We start from the raw sequence: 16,309 nt of genomic DNA on the forward strand, positions 1-16,309 counted from the left end.
AATATTTTTATTCACTTATTGGCAATAAAAATAACCTTTTATTTTCATAAAGATTTACTGTTAAGCTTGAATCTAGTACACAAAAGGCAGTGTTTACTTAAAAAGTTGTAGTTTTAAAAGAAAGTTCAATGGTAATCATTTCATAATGCAAGCAGATGTCAAATTATTATTTAGTATACCTGAAATTAACATTGTATATCAACTGTACTTCAATTTTAAAAACATAAATGAATAAATAAAAGAAAACTCAGTGGTCATGAAATTATAATTTAAAAGTAAGTAATAGAGTTAATTTTTTTTTTCATTATAAGGAAGAAAATGCTTAATCTACTATTCTTACTTTAGGAAACCTAGTAGAGAAGAAATGTTACTTGATAACAGTTACTCCAGTATATGATGATGGACCAGGAAGCCCCGAGCATATAAAGGCATACCTTAAACAAGCTGGTAAGTCCAGCCCTACTTTCTTTGAAAAACCATTGCATTTTGTACTGACAGAGACATTTATCCTTTTTAAATAAGGGTATGTCTCATGTTCAAATAATTCCATGATAATGAAATTTTACCAAGTTCTAATGGTTTACTAAATTCTTATGCTTTTCAGTTAGTAAATACCTTATTCTGTTTCAGCACCTTCCAAAGGACCTACTGTTCGGACAAAAAAAGTGGGGAAAAATGAAGCTGTCTTAGAGTGGGACCACCTTCCTATTGATGCTCAGAATGGATTTATCAGAAATTATACTATATTTTATAGAACCGTCATTGGAAATGAAATCGGTAATAAAGCTATATCAGTTATTAAGAATCAGGTGTTTTTTCTTAGGCTTTTAAATACTAATTTAAGTCTTGTGTTTTTTACATCTTAATATAGCATTTTATGCTCAGAAAAGAGATACCTGAAAATATGCTTTATGGTTGCCTTCATGATCCTACTAAAAATACATTGTTTTCTAGTTGAAATATGGTTTGATTCCTTTTTCGTGTTCTCCCAATGTCAAATATAGGCCAAACCATGCAAGAGTAGTTGGTTAAAGTGCACTTACTGCTTTCTTCTAGCTGTGAATGTGGATTCTTCCCACACAGAATATACACTGTCCTCTTTGACTAGTGACACTTTGTACATGGTACGAATGGCAGCATACACAGATGAAGGTGGAAAGGATGGTCCAGAATTCACTTTTACTACACCAAAGTTTGGTAAGGAATAATGATGCTTGAGTTTTCCTTTTTTCTCTTTTCTTTTAAAAATTTAATCAGACTAAAAATGGGCTTAACTTACATGCTAAAATTTTGTTTAAAGTGCATCTTTGGATTCATATAAATGATGTGTTCATAAATTATGATTTTTGTTTTGTTGTTTGGTTATTTCTTTAAACTGCAGAAAATTTTTTCCATACTTTGCTGTTGTTTCTTCAGCTGCTTCTAATTTCACCTGTACTCTATAAATCCCAAAATAATTTGTCTATCTTTCTAAACGGGTTCATTTTTTTCACTGGCAAAACTTGGGTATGGTCTCGCTTAGTCAGACTGGCATGGAGATGCTTCGGGAAGTAACATCGCATTGGCTGCCCAAGGAGAACCCCAAGTTCAATCTTGTATTGGTTGGTGATGGTGGTGCTGGAAAAACTACATTCGTGAAATGTCGTCTTACTGGTGAATTTGAGACATATATAGCTACCTTGGGTGTTGAGGTCCATCCTCTTGTGTTCCATACCAACAGAGAACCGATTAAGTTCAATGTAGGGGATATAGCTGGTCAGGAGAAATTTGGTGGACTGAGAGATGGCTATTATATACAAGGTCAGTGTGCCATTATAGTGTTTGATGTAACACTGAGAGTTACTTACAAGAATGTGCCTAGCTGGCATAGAGATCTGGTATGTGTGTGTGAGAACATCCCAATTGTGTTGTGTGGCAACAAACTGGATATTATGGACAGAAGGTTAAGGCAAAGTCAGTTGTCTTCCACCAAAAGAAGAATCTTCAGTACTGTCACATTTCTGCCAAAAGTAACTACATCTCTGAAAAGCCCTTCCTCTGGCTTGCTAGAAAATTGATCGGAGACCCTAACTTGGAGTTGGTCGCCATGCCTGCTCTTGCCCCGCCAGAGGTGGTCATGGACATAGCCTTGGCAGCACAGTACAAGCATGATTTAGAGGTTGCTCACACGACTGCTCTCCCAGATGAAAATGATGACCTGTGAGAAAGTGAAGCTGGGGCCCAGCGTCGGAAGTCTAGTTATATAGGCGACTGTCCTGTAATGTCACTGGTGCAGCGTATTTGCCACATTATTACGTAGCTAAGCAGAACATGTGCCTAATCTTTGGATGCTGAAGGAGAACTGTCATTCCCACTCCTTTTCATTTAGAATCAGGATAAAGTTGTATTTTAACTATCTTAAAAAACTTGGGTATAGTCTCTTCTCTTGTTCTTCCTTTAATGGGCAGGTTGCCTGGAGAATTCCACGGACAGAGGAGCCTGGCGGGCTATAGTCCACGGGGTGGCAAAGAGTTGGACACGACTGAGCAACTAACACACACAAGCTGTAAAGACTAATCCACGCTTGTAGTCTCATTTCCATACCTCCAGCTCAGTTTTTAACCTGCTGAAACCAGATTTCCACGCACCCACAACTCCACTGAAGCCTCTCTGCTGTCACACATGGAAGACCTCTTAGTGGTCCTGTCCAGTGCATGCTTTTTAGTCATCTTTTTTCCCTACACTTGCCAACATTTGATCCTTCCTATTGGCCTGTTCATCCTTGAAACAGTCTCTTCCTTTGGTGTATTTTTCTAGTAGCACCCTCCTGAGTCTCCTCCTTGTGTGGTACTTTTTTCTTGGTCTCCTTTTCTGCTCTTCTAAATGTTTTGTATTCTCCAGAGCTCTGTTCCTGGCACTGTTTTCTTATCTTCCATTTCAGAGTCCCTGTCTAAGACTTCAGCCACCCTCTCTTGCTCTTCCCAAACAGATTTCTCTTTCTTTGTCCATGTCACAGCTCTTTGTCAAACCCAGAAATTTAGGGGTAGTTGTAGTAAATTTCTTCATCTCGTTTTCACTTACATAAACTAAAGTTCAGTTGCTCATGCTTTCTAATTGCTGCTTGTGCATGCCCTTTCATAATCTCTTTCTTTGACCCTAAACTTCTTTTCATTTTCCCCACCTTTATGTCTTTTCCCAGTACATTCCCCTATACCTTTTGTTGTTCTGGCTATTCCTATGGCCTCCCTACAGCAGACTTAAAATTCATTCTTTCCTGTAACTACTACATTTTGAATCATTGTTAAATTACCTTATTTTATGGTAATTGTTTTTGTCATATCCAAGCACCAACACAGTGAATGATAAATAGTAAGCTCCATATTCCTTGTTGGTTGAATGTTTGCTGCATGAGCAAATAAGTGGATAAGTGACTACTACATAAGATAGATATTCAAAGATCCTGAGCTTTTCTGTGATGGCCAATAATGAATACAGTCTGTGGGATAAGATTTGTGGTGACATGTTTGTAGAATATATATGTAACAAATATAGGTTTCCACCTCTAACCAAAAGTTGAGCATTCCTCTGAAACCTTTCATAAGCCAAAATGGTTTAGAGCAGAGTATCCCCCACCTTTGGCAAGTTTGCATTAAACTGCTTCATTGTCATGAAAGACCTACATTAAATACAGTAACAAGCTTTTTTTATACATTTATTTTTGTTAGCAAAAACAGACAATGTAATTTATGAAAAAAGCTTTTTAGTATATTAGTGTAAGTCTTTTGTGAAAGTGAGATGGTAAAATGGGAACTTTCTGAAAGTGGGGGCACACCTGTAATATTTGAAATAAAACTTTGTGCCATGATCTTTAGAAAAATAAAAGTAATTTTAAAATGTATGCTGTTAACAAAAGTAGTGTTCATTATAAGGAATTTAGACGATTCGGTAAAATACAAAGATGAAGAAAAATCACTCCTATTCCCTCATCCAAAATAATCTTTTTTTTTTTTTTTTTTTTTGGATGGAGCAAAGGTGTTTTAATCAACATGGTGTGGGCATATACACTGTAGTTATTCTCAGCAAAGATAAAGATTAAAATTCCAGACTTACAAAACATAGGCGATCCATATTAAAGAGAGAGTTGTAAATAATCACTTTTACTGGATGGTTCATAAAAAGGAAGAGGGTACTTATCACCGTATAGAAAAACTAACGAAGGAAATGCCTGGATTCCTCAACCCCTGGGGGAAGCTTGCCTCTCCTCTTAATTCCTGAATATTCAGGAATTCATAAGAACAGAGAATTCCTGACAGATCCAAAACAGCTCACAGGAAGCCTCCTGTTAAATGCTTCCTGACAATTCCTCCTATTTTACTATACTCATCAAAATTAAAAGGTCCCAACCCAATGAGTTTGGTTAGCATTAACCAACCTTATAGAAAGTCAATGGTAAACAACAAATACAATTCTCAAGACAATCACCAAAGTTTACAGTTCCAGACCCAATACTGTGGGTAATACTTTGAAACCACCCTCGTGGGTCTAGCCCGGATAATTTGTTCAGCTAAAGTTTTCAAATTAGGGGAAGAGGGCAGACTTTTAGAAAAAGTTTTAAAGATTTCCTTTTTGCAGTAAATGTACATTCAGAGAGGCATTATCATGTATACTTTGTCAATGAAATTTGATTTGTACCCAGTTGTAGGCACTATGATTGAATTGAACAGGCGCAACACAAGATTGAGTAGCTAAAAGAAAGAGGAGTTAAGACAAGTATATAGTTTGCAATTAATGCAAGTAATAGAACATAAAGTTTTATTAAATTGTAAATTTCCTATGGCTATAACAAAAGGGAGTGGGACACAGGCTTGTATAAAGTATGGCCGATTACAGCAAAAGAAATAGTTACTAAGACCACGACAGGTCTCTGTGAAATGTCCGGTCCAATTCCAGATTTTTCTGTTGTTCACAGCAAGTTTCCAAATGTCCCATTGTTCAGGCGCAATTTGTTTATCCAGGATGGTTTGAGGAGGAGGGGGTGCCATTCCACTGTCAAGCCAGCCAAGTCCTTTGGCATGATAATGTTTCATTAGTAAATTTTTCTATGATGTGTTTCGTTCTTTCCCTAACATTTCAGTAAGTGTAAACGTAAGTGAGTGAAATTGCTCAGTCGTGTCCGACTCTGTGACCCCATGAACTGTGGCACACCAGGTTCCTCCATCCATGGGATTTTCCAGGCAAGAATACTGGAGTGGGTTGCCATTTCCTTCTCCACAAAATAATCTTTTAGTGTATTTATATATCCTCCTAGTCTTTTCTATGCATACATTTTTTTCCCAAAACTGAGATCATACTTAATATTGCTTCATCCACTTTTCCCTCTGACCTATTGTTTTATGGATCCATTATACCTACTCCACATGGCTTTGACTTTGCCCTCAAGGACCATATAGCTTAGTTGAAGAAATAAAGTATAAGTAAACAATACAGAGAGCCATTTGAGCCATGCTACTAGTAAATAGAGCAAGCATTTAAAGTTACTGGTAGTGGGAAGTTTTCACCTTCAGAGATTTTTGTGGAGAAGACAGTACTTGAGCTTTGAATTTAAGATGTGGACAGATAGGAAGAAGAAAGCATCCTGGAGCAGCATGAGGGAAAGGCCCAAGGCGTGGAAGCTGAGGAAGAAGTTCAGCACCAGTAAAGGACAGGTTCTGCCTGAATTTGATGTCATGTGTATGAGAATCTTAGCATTCAGGAATTAATATTCTCCAACCTATAGTTTATTCCTCTGACTGTTTAGTTCCTGTTATGCTTCACAGGATGTAAAGTTACTTACGAAGGGATATGCGTGGTGGGAAGGTAAGACTGAGTAATGTGTAGCTGTTGTACTACTTCCATACAGTTCTCCTGTAAAAGACCTAATTGAAGGAGGGTTGGAGGAGTTTACCAGAAACAACCAAATCATTAAAAAATCTCTAATATAAATTATCCCAATTAGCGATTCATTTGATTACTAAGCTCTCTTTCAAATTCAGAGAGGGATTCATGTGGTATTTAGGAATCTGAGGCTTGCTGCTTTTTAGATGATGATATTCCTACTTCTGCCACTCCTTGTGCCTGTTAAGGTTCTCCTAAAATTCTTAGCCCTGTATCAGTAAATAACAATTAAAAATTTTACCTGAAGTTTACATTTTTATTCCTTACAGAAAGTTTTGTAGTTTTTTGTAGTTCAGTTATTGAAATCATTTAGAGCTTTTCCAATTCCACTCCTAGAACTCAAAAGTAAGTTTTGCTAAGATTCTGCTGAGTGCAGATGATAAATGTAATAGTTAGGTTTGAAAGCTCTTACCAGGTATATTATCTATCCCATAAACTGAACTAATCAGTTTTATTCCCCCAACCAACTTCTATTTTATGTATACTTTGTGTTCAGGTTACCATGACCTAAGGTATAAGCAACTAGGATATGATTTACCAAGGGGGAGGGGTGGGGAGAGAGAAATACCTTTAAGTTTGAAACGGTTGTGAAAAAAAAAGTTAGGATGATATTTCATCTTTTCAACAGTAACCTGGTTGGAAAGTTGCATTATTTGTCTGTAGCATGTGTGTCAACAATTATTTTCCTTCTTTGCCCTTTTTGTTTTTTAGCTCAAGGAGAAATTGAAGCTATTGTTGTACCTGTTTGCTTAGCCTTCCTATTGACAACCCTTTTGGGAGTTTTATTCTGCTTTAATAAGCGAGACCTGTGAGTACCCTTGTTCATATTTTTGCATTTCCCCCCACTTCTATTGGACCTATAATTTACATTAAGTGAGATTCATCCATTTGAAGTGAACAGTTTGATGATGAATTTTTGTAGCTGTGTGTAGATGTTTAACCACCACACTTAGGATGGAGAACATCTCCATCACCCTGGAAGTTTCCTCGTTCTGTTTTGTAGTCTGTCCTCTCCCTCAGCCCCTGGCCCCAGCAGTCAGTGATCTGTGGTCGTATTTTTGCCTTTTCTAGGACTTCACATGTATAGGAATCAAGTAGCATGTAACTTTTTGTGTATGATGTCTTTCACTTGACTTTTTTGAGATTCATCGTATTGTTGCATATACTAATATTTTTCTCCTTTTTATTCCTGAATAGTATTCTATAGTATAGAAAGATCAAAATTTGTTGACCCATACATCTGTTATGAAAATTTAAGTTGTTTTTCTTGAATTTTGGCTGTTATGAGCATTCACATACATATCTTTGTGTAGGCATAGATTATCATTTATCTTGAGTCAGTATTTAGCAGTGGGATTGCTGGATCATATAATCCAGCATTAATGGATGCATATTTAACTTTATAAGAAACTGTCAAACTGTTTTTCAAAGTGGCCATATCATCTTGTATTCCCACCAGCAATGTGAAAAGTTCCATTTGCTCGATATCATCCCCAGTTCTTTGTACTGTCAAGGTTTTTAATTTTAACTGTTCTTCCTCAGGGGTTTATAGTGCTGTCTCAGTGTGATTGTAACTTCTGTTTCCTTGAGGACTAGTAATAGATATTTTCATGTGCTACCTTACATCTTCTTTTGTGATATGTCTTGAAATCTTCTGTCCATTTTTAAATTGGGTAATTTGTTAATATTGTGCTTTAAGAGTTCTTTATATATCTTGTTACAAATTTTTTGTCACATATGTTTTACAAATTCTAGACTGTGGCTTGCCTTTTTGGTTTCTTAACTGTGATTTCAGAAAAGCAAAAGTGTTTAATTTTGATCAAGTCCATTTTGTTAGGGTTTTTATTTTTTAATGGTAGTTGATTTTATGTCCTTTTTATGAAGTCTTTGCTTAACCAAGTGTCACAAATATGTTCTCGTATATTTTCCTCTAGAAATTTAATGATTTTAACCCTGTGCTGTGATCTGTTTAGAATAAATTTCTGTGCATGGTGTGAAGTCAGGTTAAAGAATTTTTTCCATAGATACCTAGTCATTCCAGCATTATTTATTAAAAAGACTGTCTTTTCCTGTTGAATTGCCTTCAACCTGTACCAAAATCAATTATTCGTATAAGTCTAGATCTATTTGTGGACTCTTAATCCTGTTCCTTTGTTATATATGTCTGTTGGTGCTGATACCACATGGTCTTGATTTATTATAGCTCTACAATAAGACTGGGGACTTCCCTGGTGGCTCAGACAGTAAAGTGTCTGCCTACAATGCGGGAGACCTGGGTTCGATCCCTGGGTCGGGAAGATCCCCTGGAGAAGGAAATGGCAACCCACTCCAGTATTCTTGGCCTGGAGAAATCCATGGATAGAGGAGCCTGGTGGGCTACAGTCCACGGGGCTGCAAAGAGTCAGACACAACTAAGCAACTTCTCTTTCAATAAGACCGGGTAGCAGAATTCCTCCAGTATTCTTTTTTTTTTTCAAAATTATTTTTTCTAGGTTCTTTGCCTTTTCATATAAAATTATCAGCTTATAAATTTCCCTTAAAAATCTGTTAGAATTTTTAGTGGAATTTTATTGAATCTATACATCAGTTTAGGGGAAAATGCAATGTAAACATGAGTTCACATGTTCATGAGTCACATACATCTTTCAGTACATGAACATGGTACATTTCTTGTTTCCTTTTGCAATGTTTCGTAGTCTTCAGGCTATGTTAAATTTATTCCTTCCTAAATATTTTTTTATGCTGTTATAAATGGAATTTACATGTTTTTATTTTCTAGTTGTTCATTGCTGGTATATTGGAAATTGATCCTTTTAAGCATATTGGTCTTATATACTGAGATCTTGATAAATTAATTTATTGTAGTCACTTTTTAGATTCCATAGGACTTTCTGCATATACAGTCATGCTGCCTGCAAGTAAAGATGGTTATTCCAGTCTTTATACTTTTAGTTATTTTTCTTATTCTACTGGCTCAGACCTTCAGTAAGTACAATGTTGAATAGAAGTGTTAAGAGCCAGCATCTTTCCATTCTTCCCAATCTTAGGGGAGAGAGCATTCACTCTTTTTTTTTTTTAGAGCATTCACTCTTAACACTATTACATGTTATATTAGCTGTGAGTTGAGGAGGTTCTTGTATTTCTGTTTTGCTAAGAGTTTTTGTCATGAATGGGTATTTAATTCTGTCTAATGCTTTTTCTGCATCTGCTGAGATGAGCTTATGATTTTTTTTCCTTTCATAAATATGGTGAATTTTATCATTGATTGTCATATGTTATATCTTGCATTACTTGGAATTTGCTGGATTCGGTGTGCTAACAGTTTTCGTATTTTTATGTTAAGAAGTGGTATTGATTTGTCCTTTTTTTGTGGTATCATTGTTTAATTTTGGATTCAGGGTAATACTGATTATCTCATCAGATGAATGCCCTCTTAAAGTTAATCAGTACATATTACCTCAATTTTCTGGGAGTGTTTGTATAGGGTTTGTATTATTTCCTCTTTAAATGTCTAATGGAATTCACAAGTGAAGCTGTCTGGGGCTTCTCTTTTCTTTGTAGGGAGATTTTTTATTACAAATTGAATTTTTTATAAGTATAGGGCTATTAAAGTTTTCTTTTCCAGTCTGCTTCAGTAATTGGTGTCTGTCAAGGAATTCCTTTTTTTTGGTTGGTCAGTTTATTTAGGTTGTTAACTCTGTTGCTTTTTCTGTTATGTCCAGACTTCATAGTTGTTCCTGCCGGACAATCTGTTAGGATCTTACTACCAATTTTTATTTTTTATTTGAACTTATTCTCAAGGTGACTCATTTCCTGTGTACTTACATACACTTGTGAATGTCTAATGTTGTGGTAGGTACTATATTAAACATATTTAAATAGGTTTTTGATGAAGGATATCTTGAATTAATTATTTTTATGTTGGCCTTTTCTTCCTTGTGAAAAATCATATTTTATCTTGTACCAGTGTGATAATTTATCATTGTCTGAATTATTTTAGTTGGAAATTGAACATTTTGGGGTTTTTGTTTTGCAGAGAAGGTGTGCCACAATGTTTTGTACCCCTGGCTAAAGTTTTTAAGTGGTTTTTATTGCAGAATTTGATTTCAGAGATTTTAAAAAATTGAATACTGATTACCAGCTTTAGTCTTATAATCAGTTTTTCTTTAAGGATAAAGATTCAGATCGTTATGCATTTTTAAATAGTATTTTATTCTGTTGGTTACAAGAAAAATGATGTTTTTGTTAGCTTTGGAGTACAGTAGGTATTTTTTGTTTAGTTGGTTTTATTCTTAAGATTTAAATGATCACGTGTATTACAAGCGGTTCTCCATAAGCAGTATTTCTTTCCTCTCCAGAATTAAAAAACACATCTGGCCTAATGTTCCAGATCCTTCAAAGAGTCATATTGCCCAGTGGTCACCTCACACACCTCCAAGGGTAAGAAAAAATGTTTCTGACTACTTAGAATGCACGAGTGTATTACGATTTATTTGTAGAGTTTAAGCAAAAAACAATCGGGCTGAATTGAAAAGTAAATGAAAATAAAATAGTACATAAATTAGAATTTTAGTCAAAATTAAAAATAGCGCTTGCATATTCTAGGAGTTTATTATCACCATAGCATATTTGTCTTTATATTCCTAATTCTGTTTAGTATACATTAAAAATATTTGACTGAACTTGTAAGTTGAAAGCCTAGTGTTTTAATATAGCTATGTGATAATTCTGTTGTAAGATAAGCATTTTAGATTGTATATTAAAATCAAATTTGAGGTCTATGATTTTAATATGATTAAGTGACTTCTGGAAGCCTATAATAAATTTCTTAGATTTCCTTAAAGGAAAGATTATTTGTATTTTTTACTTCTGACAGTCCTTCATAACCTATGAAACCTGAGTTTGATTTTTCTTAATGTTTTCTTCATTTTTCTATCCAGTTAATCCTAGGCTGCCTAGACTAGGCATGAAGTATTTTACTTCTAGACTTTTGTTACTGTTGTTCAGTCCCTAAGTCGTATCCGACTCTTTGCAACCCCATGGACTGCAGCACACCAGGCTTTCCTGTCCTTCACTATCTTCTGGAGTTTGCTCAAATTTATGTCCATTGAGTTGGTTAGTTTATAAAAATGTAACACCCCGACAATATTGATTTGGAATTCTGAGGAAATGCAGTCTAATTCTTACCTTTTAGACAAATTTCACAAAATCCATGATTCAAGAAGTTAGCAGTGACTTAGTGATATAGATTATCTTTGCACTATTAAGTTACTGAGGAGTTTCAGAGATGCATTTTGTGACTTTTAACTAATATGTTATATATAATTATTTCAGATTTTCTAAATGAATGTGTATCATAGGTAATAATTAATTTTCTGTCTTCCTTAGCATTTTAATTCAAAAGATCAAATGTATCCAGATGGCAATTTCACTGATGTAAGTGTTGTGGAAATAGAAGCAAATGACAAAAAGCCTTTCCCAGATGATCTGAAATCTTTGGACCTATTCAAGAAAGAAAAAGTTAATACTGAAGGACACAGTAGTGGTATTGGAGGGTCTTCGTGCATGTCATCTTCTAGGCCAAGCATTTCTAGCAGTGATGAAAATGAATCTGCACAGAACACTTCAAGCACTGTCCAGTATTCCACAGTGGTACACAGTGGCTATAGACACCAGGTACCATCAGTCCAAGTCTTCTCAAGATCTGAGTCCACCCAGCCCTTGTTGGATTCCGAAGAACGGCCAGAAGATTTACAGCTGGTAGATAATGTAGATGGCAGTGATGGCATTCTGCCCAGGCAGCGGTATTTCAAACAAAACTGCAGTCAACATGAAACCAGTCCAGATATTTCGCATTTTGAAAGGTCACAGCAAGTTTCCTCAGTCAATGAAGAAGATTTTGTTAGACTTAAACAACAGCAGATTTCAGATCATATTTCACAGCCCTATGGATCTGGGAAAATGAAAATGTTTCAGGAAGTTCCTGCAGTGGATGCTTTTGGTCCAGGCATTGAGGGACAAGTAGAGAGATTTGAAACAGTTGGGATGGAGGCTGCAGTTGATGAAGGAATGCCTAAAAGTTACTTACCACAGACTGTGAGACGAGGTGGCTACATGCCTCAGTGAAAGACCAGCTCCTGTTACATCCTCAGAAATGCCTGTAAAGTAAAGCTAAAAATACTTTATCTGTGATTTCAGATCTTCACTCGCTGAAGATGATCATTTGCCCTTAAGGACAAGAATGTACTGTCCTGCCACTTGGGCTTTTTCCATCCCAGTATATCTGGGATTCAACTTTAAGCACTACATAAACTGACTTCATCCTCTGAATAGCTGAATGACTTTGTGCTGTTTCAGGATGTTTGCACTGAAGAAAAACAAAGCTTATCTAAAATTTATAAAGTGAAACTTTTTGTTTTGCTGTCTAGAAAACAGAGGGTATTTAAGTTAAAGCTAGTCATAAACAGCTATACTGATTTTAATGAGAATAGTCATTGAATATCAAATCTTAGGGAGAGAATTAACAAAAATTAGAGGAGCAAGGTCTTAGACCCTCTACTTTAGCTGACAACATAATTTAAAAAGAATCCAGATGATACAGCTAATATGAGCCCAGCTTTTGTTGTCCGCCAGAAAAAATTTGGGTCATTTATAATCGTACCAACATGTAAGATATTAATCCTTTTCCATTGGTAGTGACTCTGCCAGTTGCTGGAGAAAAGGAATTCTGTTTTAACACAGCAAAATAAAAATATTAATTTTTGAATATTAGACAATCAATAATTAAGTAAATTTTCAAACATTTGCTTTCTATTGTTATTGACAGCCTTTGAAGATACAGTTCACAAACTCAGCAGAGTGTCCGGATAAGAGCTAGGAATGAATATGACAAACTATCTCAAACATTCTATACCTGTATATAAACTTTATTGACCTTTCTTTTTAAGACATCAGAGAATTTGGTTGATTAAGCACTTTATACAATATATCTTCACCTTAAACTGTGTTTTGACTTAATACTCTGTTTTTCAGTAGGCCAAGATTGAGTTTGTTTTTTTTTTTTTCTAGTAGGTATCTGAAGCAGACTAGTAAGTTATAGGACTTGGGCGATACTCACCAAAACAAAACACCACCCCCAAAATGTACATGTTGATCTTAATAAGTATCACAGTTAGCAAATATCCTTATTGTAGAGGCACTTAATGAAGAGAATGTCTGCCAGCCCTGAGGTAGGTGGAACTTAGTTCTACATGATAATTAGGAATATTTTAAACCTCTTCCCACATGTTCTCTTCTTCAGGGGGAAAGTGAGTTGAGCCTCCAGAGTTTAGTGCTAAACTCACTTTCACATTCACGTTATCCTCTACCCACCACCTTGACAAGGAGGCAGGGGCTGAGTAAGAAGAAATCGATCATGTATTGACTACTGCTATCAAGTAAGTTTGTTTCTCTGCCATATTTAAGATACAAAAGCCAGGGCAACTTAAAATATTTGCAGAGGTTATTGAAGAATAAAAGGTTGAGAAAATTTAGTGCACATTTACAGTTGAGATGTAAGTCTGCTCACTGCTCTCTCATCAGTATTGTTCACAGTAGATTTCCTGTTGCGCTTTCTCCTTTGTATTCTTGCCTAACAAGTCGGAGTTCTTTCACATGTCTGGGCTTTGTGAGACAGAGCAGATGCTGTGTTCTGATATGTCCAGTTCTTCTTTATGCAAAACCAGCGTGAGACTGGCAGACTGTCAGAATCATGAGGAAAAGTAGGGACAGACCCCAGACTCACACTCTACAAGGTTAGCACCACCACCATTTAAGCTGGCCATCAAAGGCTGGTCCATATCAGGAAAGGATTGGTCTTGCTAAATGTCAGCAAATTTATATCTACTACATTTTTTTCATTTCCTCAAAATAAGTGGTCGTGTTGTTATAACCATGTTTAGCTCTGACCTTCCTCCTAACAAATAGCAGTGTCGTGAAGAACATTCTAGTGTAATGATCATACATGGGGGGAGGGAAATTATAAAATGTGAACTCACGATCTGAAGGAATGAGAACAAACAGTTATTTAAGAAAGGACATCATTATAAGCAGATTTGTCTGTTGAAACTTAACATACAACATGGTGCAGCGAGTGAATGCCCTCTAACCACAAAAGCACTTTAGGCATATTAAGTGGATGTTTGGATACTGTGCAAAAATTCATTCAGGAAATATTTATATACATCTTTGCCCCAAAAGAGAAAAGCAGTCACGAAACTTATGAAAATTACTTTCATAAGGCATGTCGTAGAATAATCTGTTTTGATACATGTGAATTATACTTTAGGTCGGCAGAGAAATTAGGTTCATTTATGTGAAAATTAGACTATGTTTAAGATAGTGGGTTTATTACTCGTTAAATACCTAGTATCCAAAAACTTGATGCAGTTACCCTCTTGTAAGATTGAAAATAATAATCAAGCATATGTTACATTTGTTGTTACTGTAATTTGATTATTCATTACTGGTGTCTTTGATACCTTACCCTCATCCTTCATAAAAGCACGATGCTAAATAACTCATGGAAAACTATCAGACTTCAAACCTACTAAAACCTTACAGTTTAACCCTTTTTTTAACATGGATCATTCATCGCTGGGGAATATACCCAACACATGAGTGGAAGCAAGGGAGAAGGCAGAGTCATTCACGTGTGTTGTGCTCATGTGTTCCTCACCTAGTTGTTTAACTTCAGCCTTTTTCTTTGATGAGAGATTTTTTTTTTAACATGTGAAGTCATCCAGTGACCCTAGTTTATTGTGAAAACATTTATCTATGAAAATTCACATTTAAAGTGGAACATCTAAAATCGCTCTATAAATATCAAGTTTTAAAAAGATGTCTTTTTTCTGCTCACATAGTTAAGTAGTTAAATAATCATGACGTAAATTTAGAAGTAGATAATTATATAGTATCATTCCCTAAAATATTTCTGTTAACTGGCATGTATTGACTATACATCAAGTAGGAAAGCTCTTCCTCTATCCCATTATATTCCACACCAATCTCTTCCTCTGGTGTCAAGAACAAATTATATACCTTATACTTCTGTTTGTTGAAATGGGTAAAATGTCAACATAATAAGCTACATAAAACTTAAAAGTTCAGTTGTTTAAAAATACTGGGATAACTTTGTTGTAGGCTATATTCGATTCTGTTGCCCTCTAAGATTACTTTTAAATTTTTTTTGCACTTTTTCTGTAAACTAAAAGAATATGAAGCCATACAATGGCAAGATATTTAGGTTTAAGAAATTTTAAACCAGCAAACTTAACAGCCTAGTTCTTTAGACTGGTCCTTGATAGCAGTTCCTTTCAGGCTATTTATAAGCAGAATTTAGATGCAAGTCAAAACTTTCCAAATCCAAATACTGATCTTTGGAGTCAGTCTATTCTTTTTTCATTGTATATTCTACTTGTACATATATTCACATGATATTCTAATATACATTGCATTAAAAATGAAAAGGTGGCTCTGGATGAGCTCTTTTGTTACATATTTGTTCCTAAATTTTTAAAGGCTTTTTGTAGTTAAAGCAGGTTAGTTTAACTTAATTACCCAGTTCTTTTTTACACTTGATAGATCATGATGAAAGTGCATTTGAGGCCAATGGTGGTAGATCTTACAGACCTTTTATCCCTTAAACATAAGCTTTGACAATGATAACTACGTATTTCAAATGCTATTACATGAATATCAAAATGTGATATGTCAGAAATAAAGGGATAATTTAAAGGTGGATATTTGAAATTTCTTTAGTCTTAGTATATATGTATGTTGAATAGTATACTCTAAAAATAAGTGTGCAATTTGCTAGTTCTGCAATACAGTGGTTAGCATTAGGTATGTCTCCTCTTTATACCCTGGCTATGTCCCGTTTAATTATAAGTGCAATCCTTTCAAGTTCACTTGCCTTTTGACCTTGACCTACTCTTACTTCATATAGAAGGCTTGTCTAGAAAGAGTAGTGTGTATTTTTATTTTTGCAGAATGAATTGCATGTGCATATCGTAACTACAGCTATTGTTTTTATGTTGACATAACTAAATGTTCTCTTATATATCAGCTCTAATCCTTTAAGTAAATGTAATAAATTCTTACTCAAATTTTTTCTGGGTGTGGTCACTACCATTTGGTGTCATTATACATAATATTTAAGGTAACTTTATCATTGTTGGTGTTGAGGCTTTAATAAGCTTGGTGCTTTTGGAGGGTTCTGTGGTTTCTGAATTCCTCATTTAACATAATGGATCAGGATTTAGAAGAAAATCAATACCCTACCTCAGCCTTAATATAGAATAGACTTGGAGATGGCAAATTCATTTATGAGTTTTCTGGACTTACAAGATGATTTCTA

At 35.2% G+C, this 16,309-nt stretch overlaps 1 protein-coding gene and 1 pseudogene across 1 annotated transcript in view; both read left to right on the plus strand.

Annotated features, from left to right (window-relative positions):
• IL6ST (interleukin 6 cytokine family signal transducer) overlaps positions 1–16,058 on the plus strand; it is a 69,743-nt gene extending 53,685 nt beyond the window's left edge. The window contains exons 11-16 of the mRNA XM_012096909.4: positions 346–447; positions 631–777; positions 1,057–1,197; positions 6,625–6,721; positions 10,272–10,353; positions 11,302–16,058. Of these exons, the coding sequence (XP_011952299.1) occupies positions 346–447; positions 631–777; positions 1,057–1,197; positions 6,625–6,721; positions 10,272–10,353; positions 11,302–12,039 (1,307 nt within the window). The 3' untranslated portion in view covers positions 12,040–16,058. The remainder of the gene's footprint in view (positions 1–345; positions 448–630; positions 778–1,056; positions 1,198–6,624; positions 6,722–10,271; positions 10,354–11,301) is intronic.
• On the plus strand, positions 1,204–4,093 carry LOC106991661 (GTP-binding nuclear protein Ran-like; annotated as a pseudogene).
• Positions 16,059–16,309: the final 251 nt, after the last annotated feature.

Source organism: Ovis aries, chromosome 16 (assembly GCF_016772045.2).
Source record: "Ovis aries strain OAR_USU_Benz2616 breed Rambouillet chromosome 16, ARS-UI_Ramb_v3.0, whole genome shotgun sequence".
NCBI classification, from domain to species: domain Eukaryota; kingdom Metazoa; phylum Chordata; class Mammalia; order Artiodactyla; family Bovidae; genus Ovis; species Ovis aries.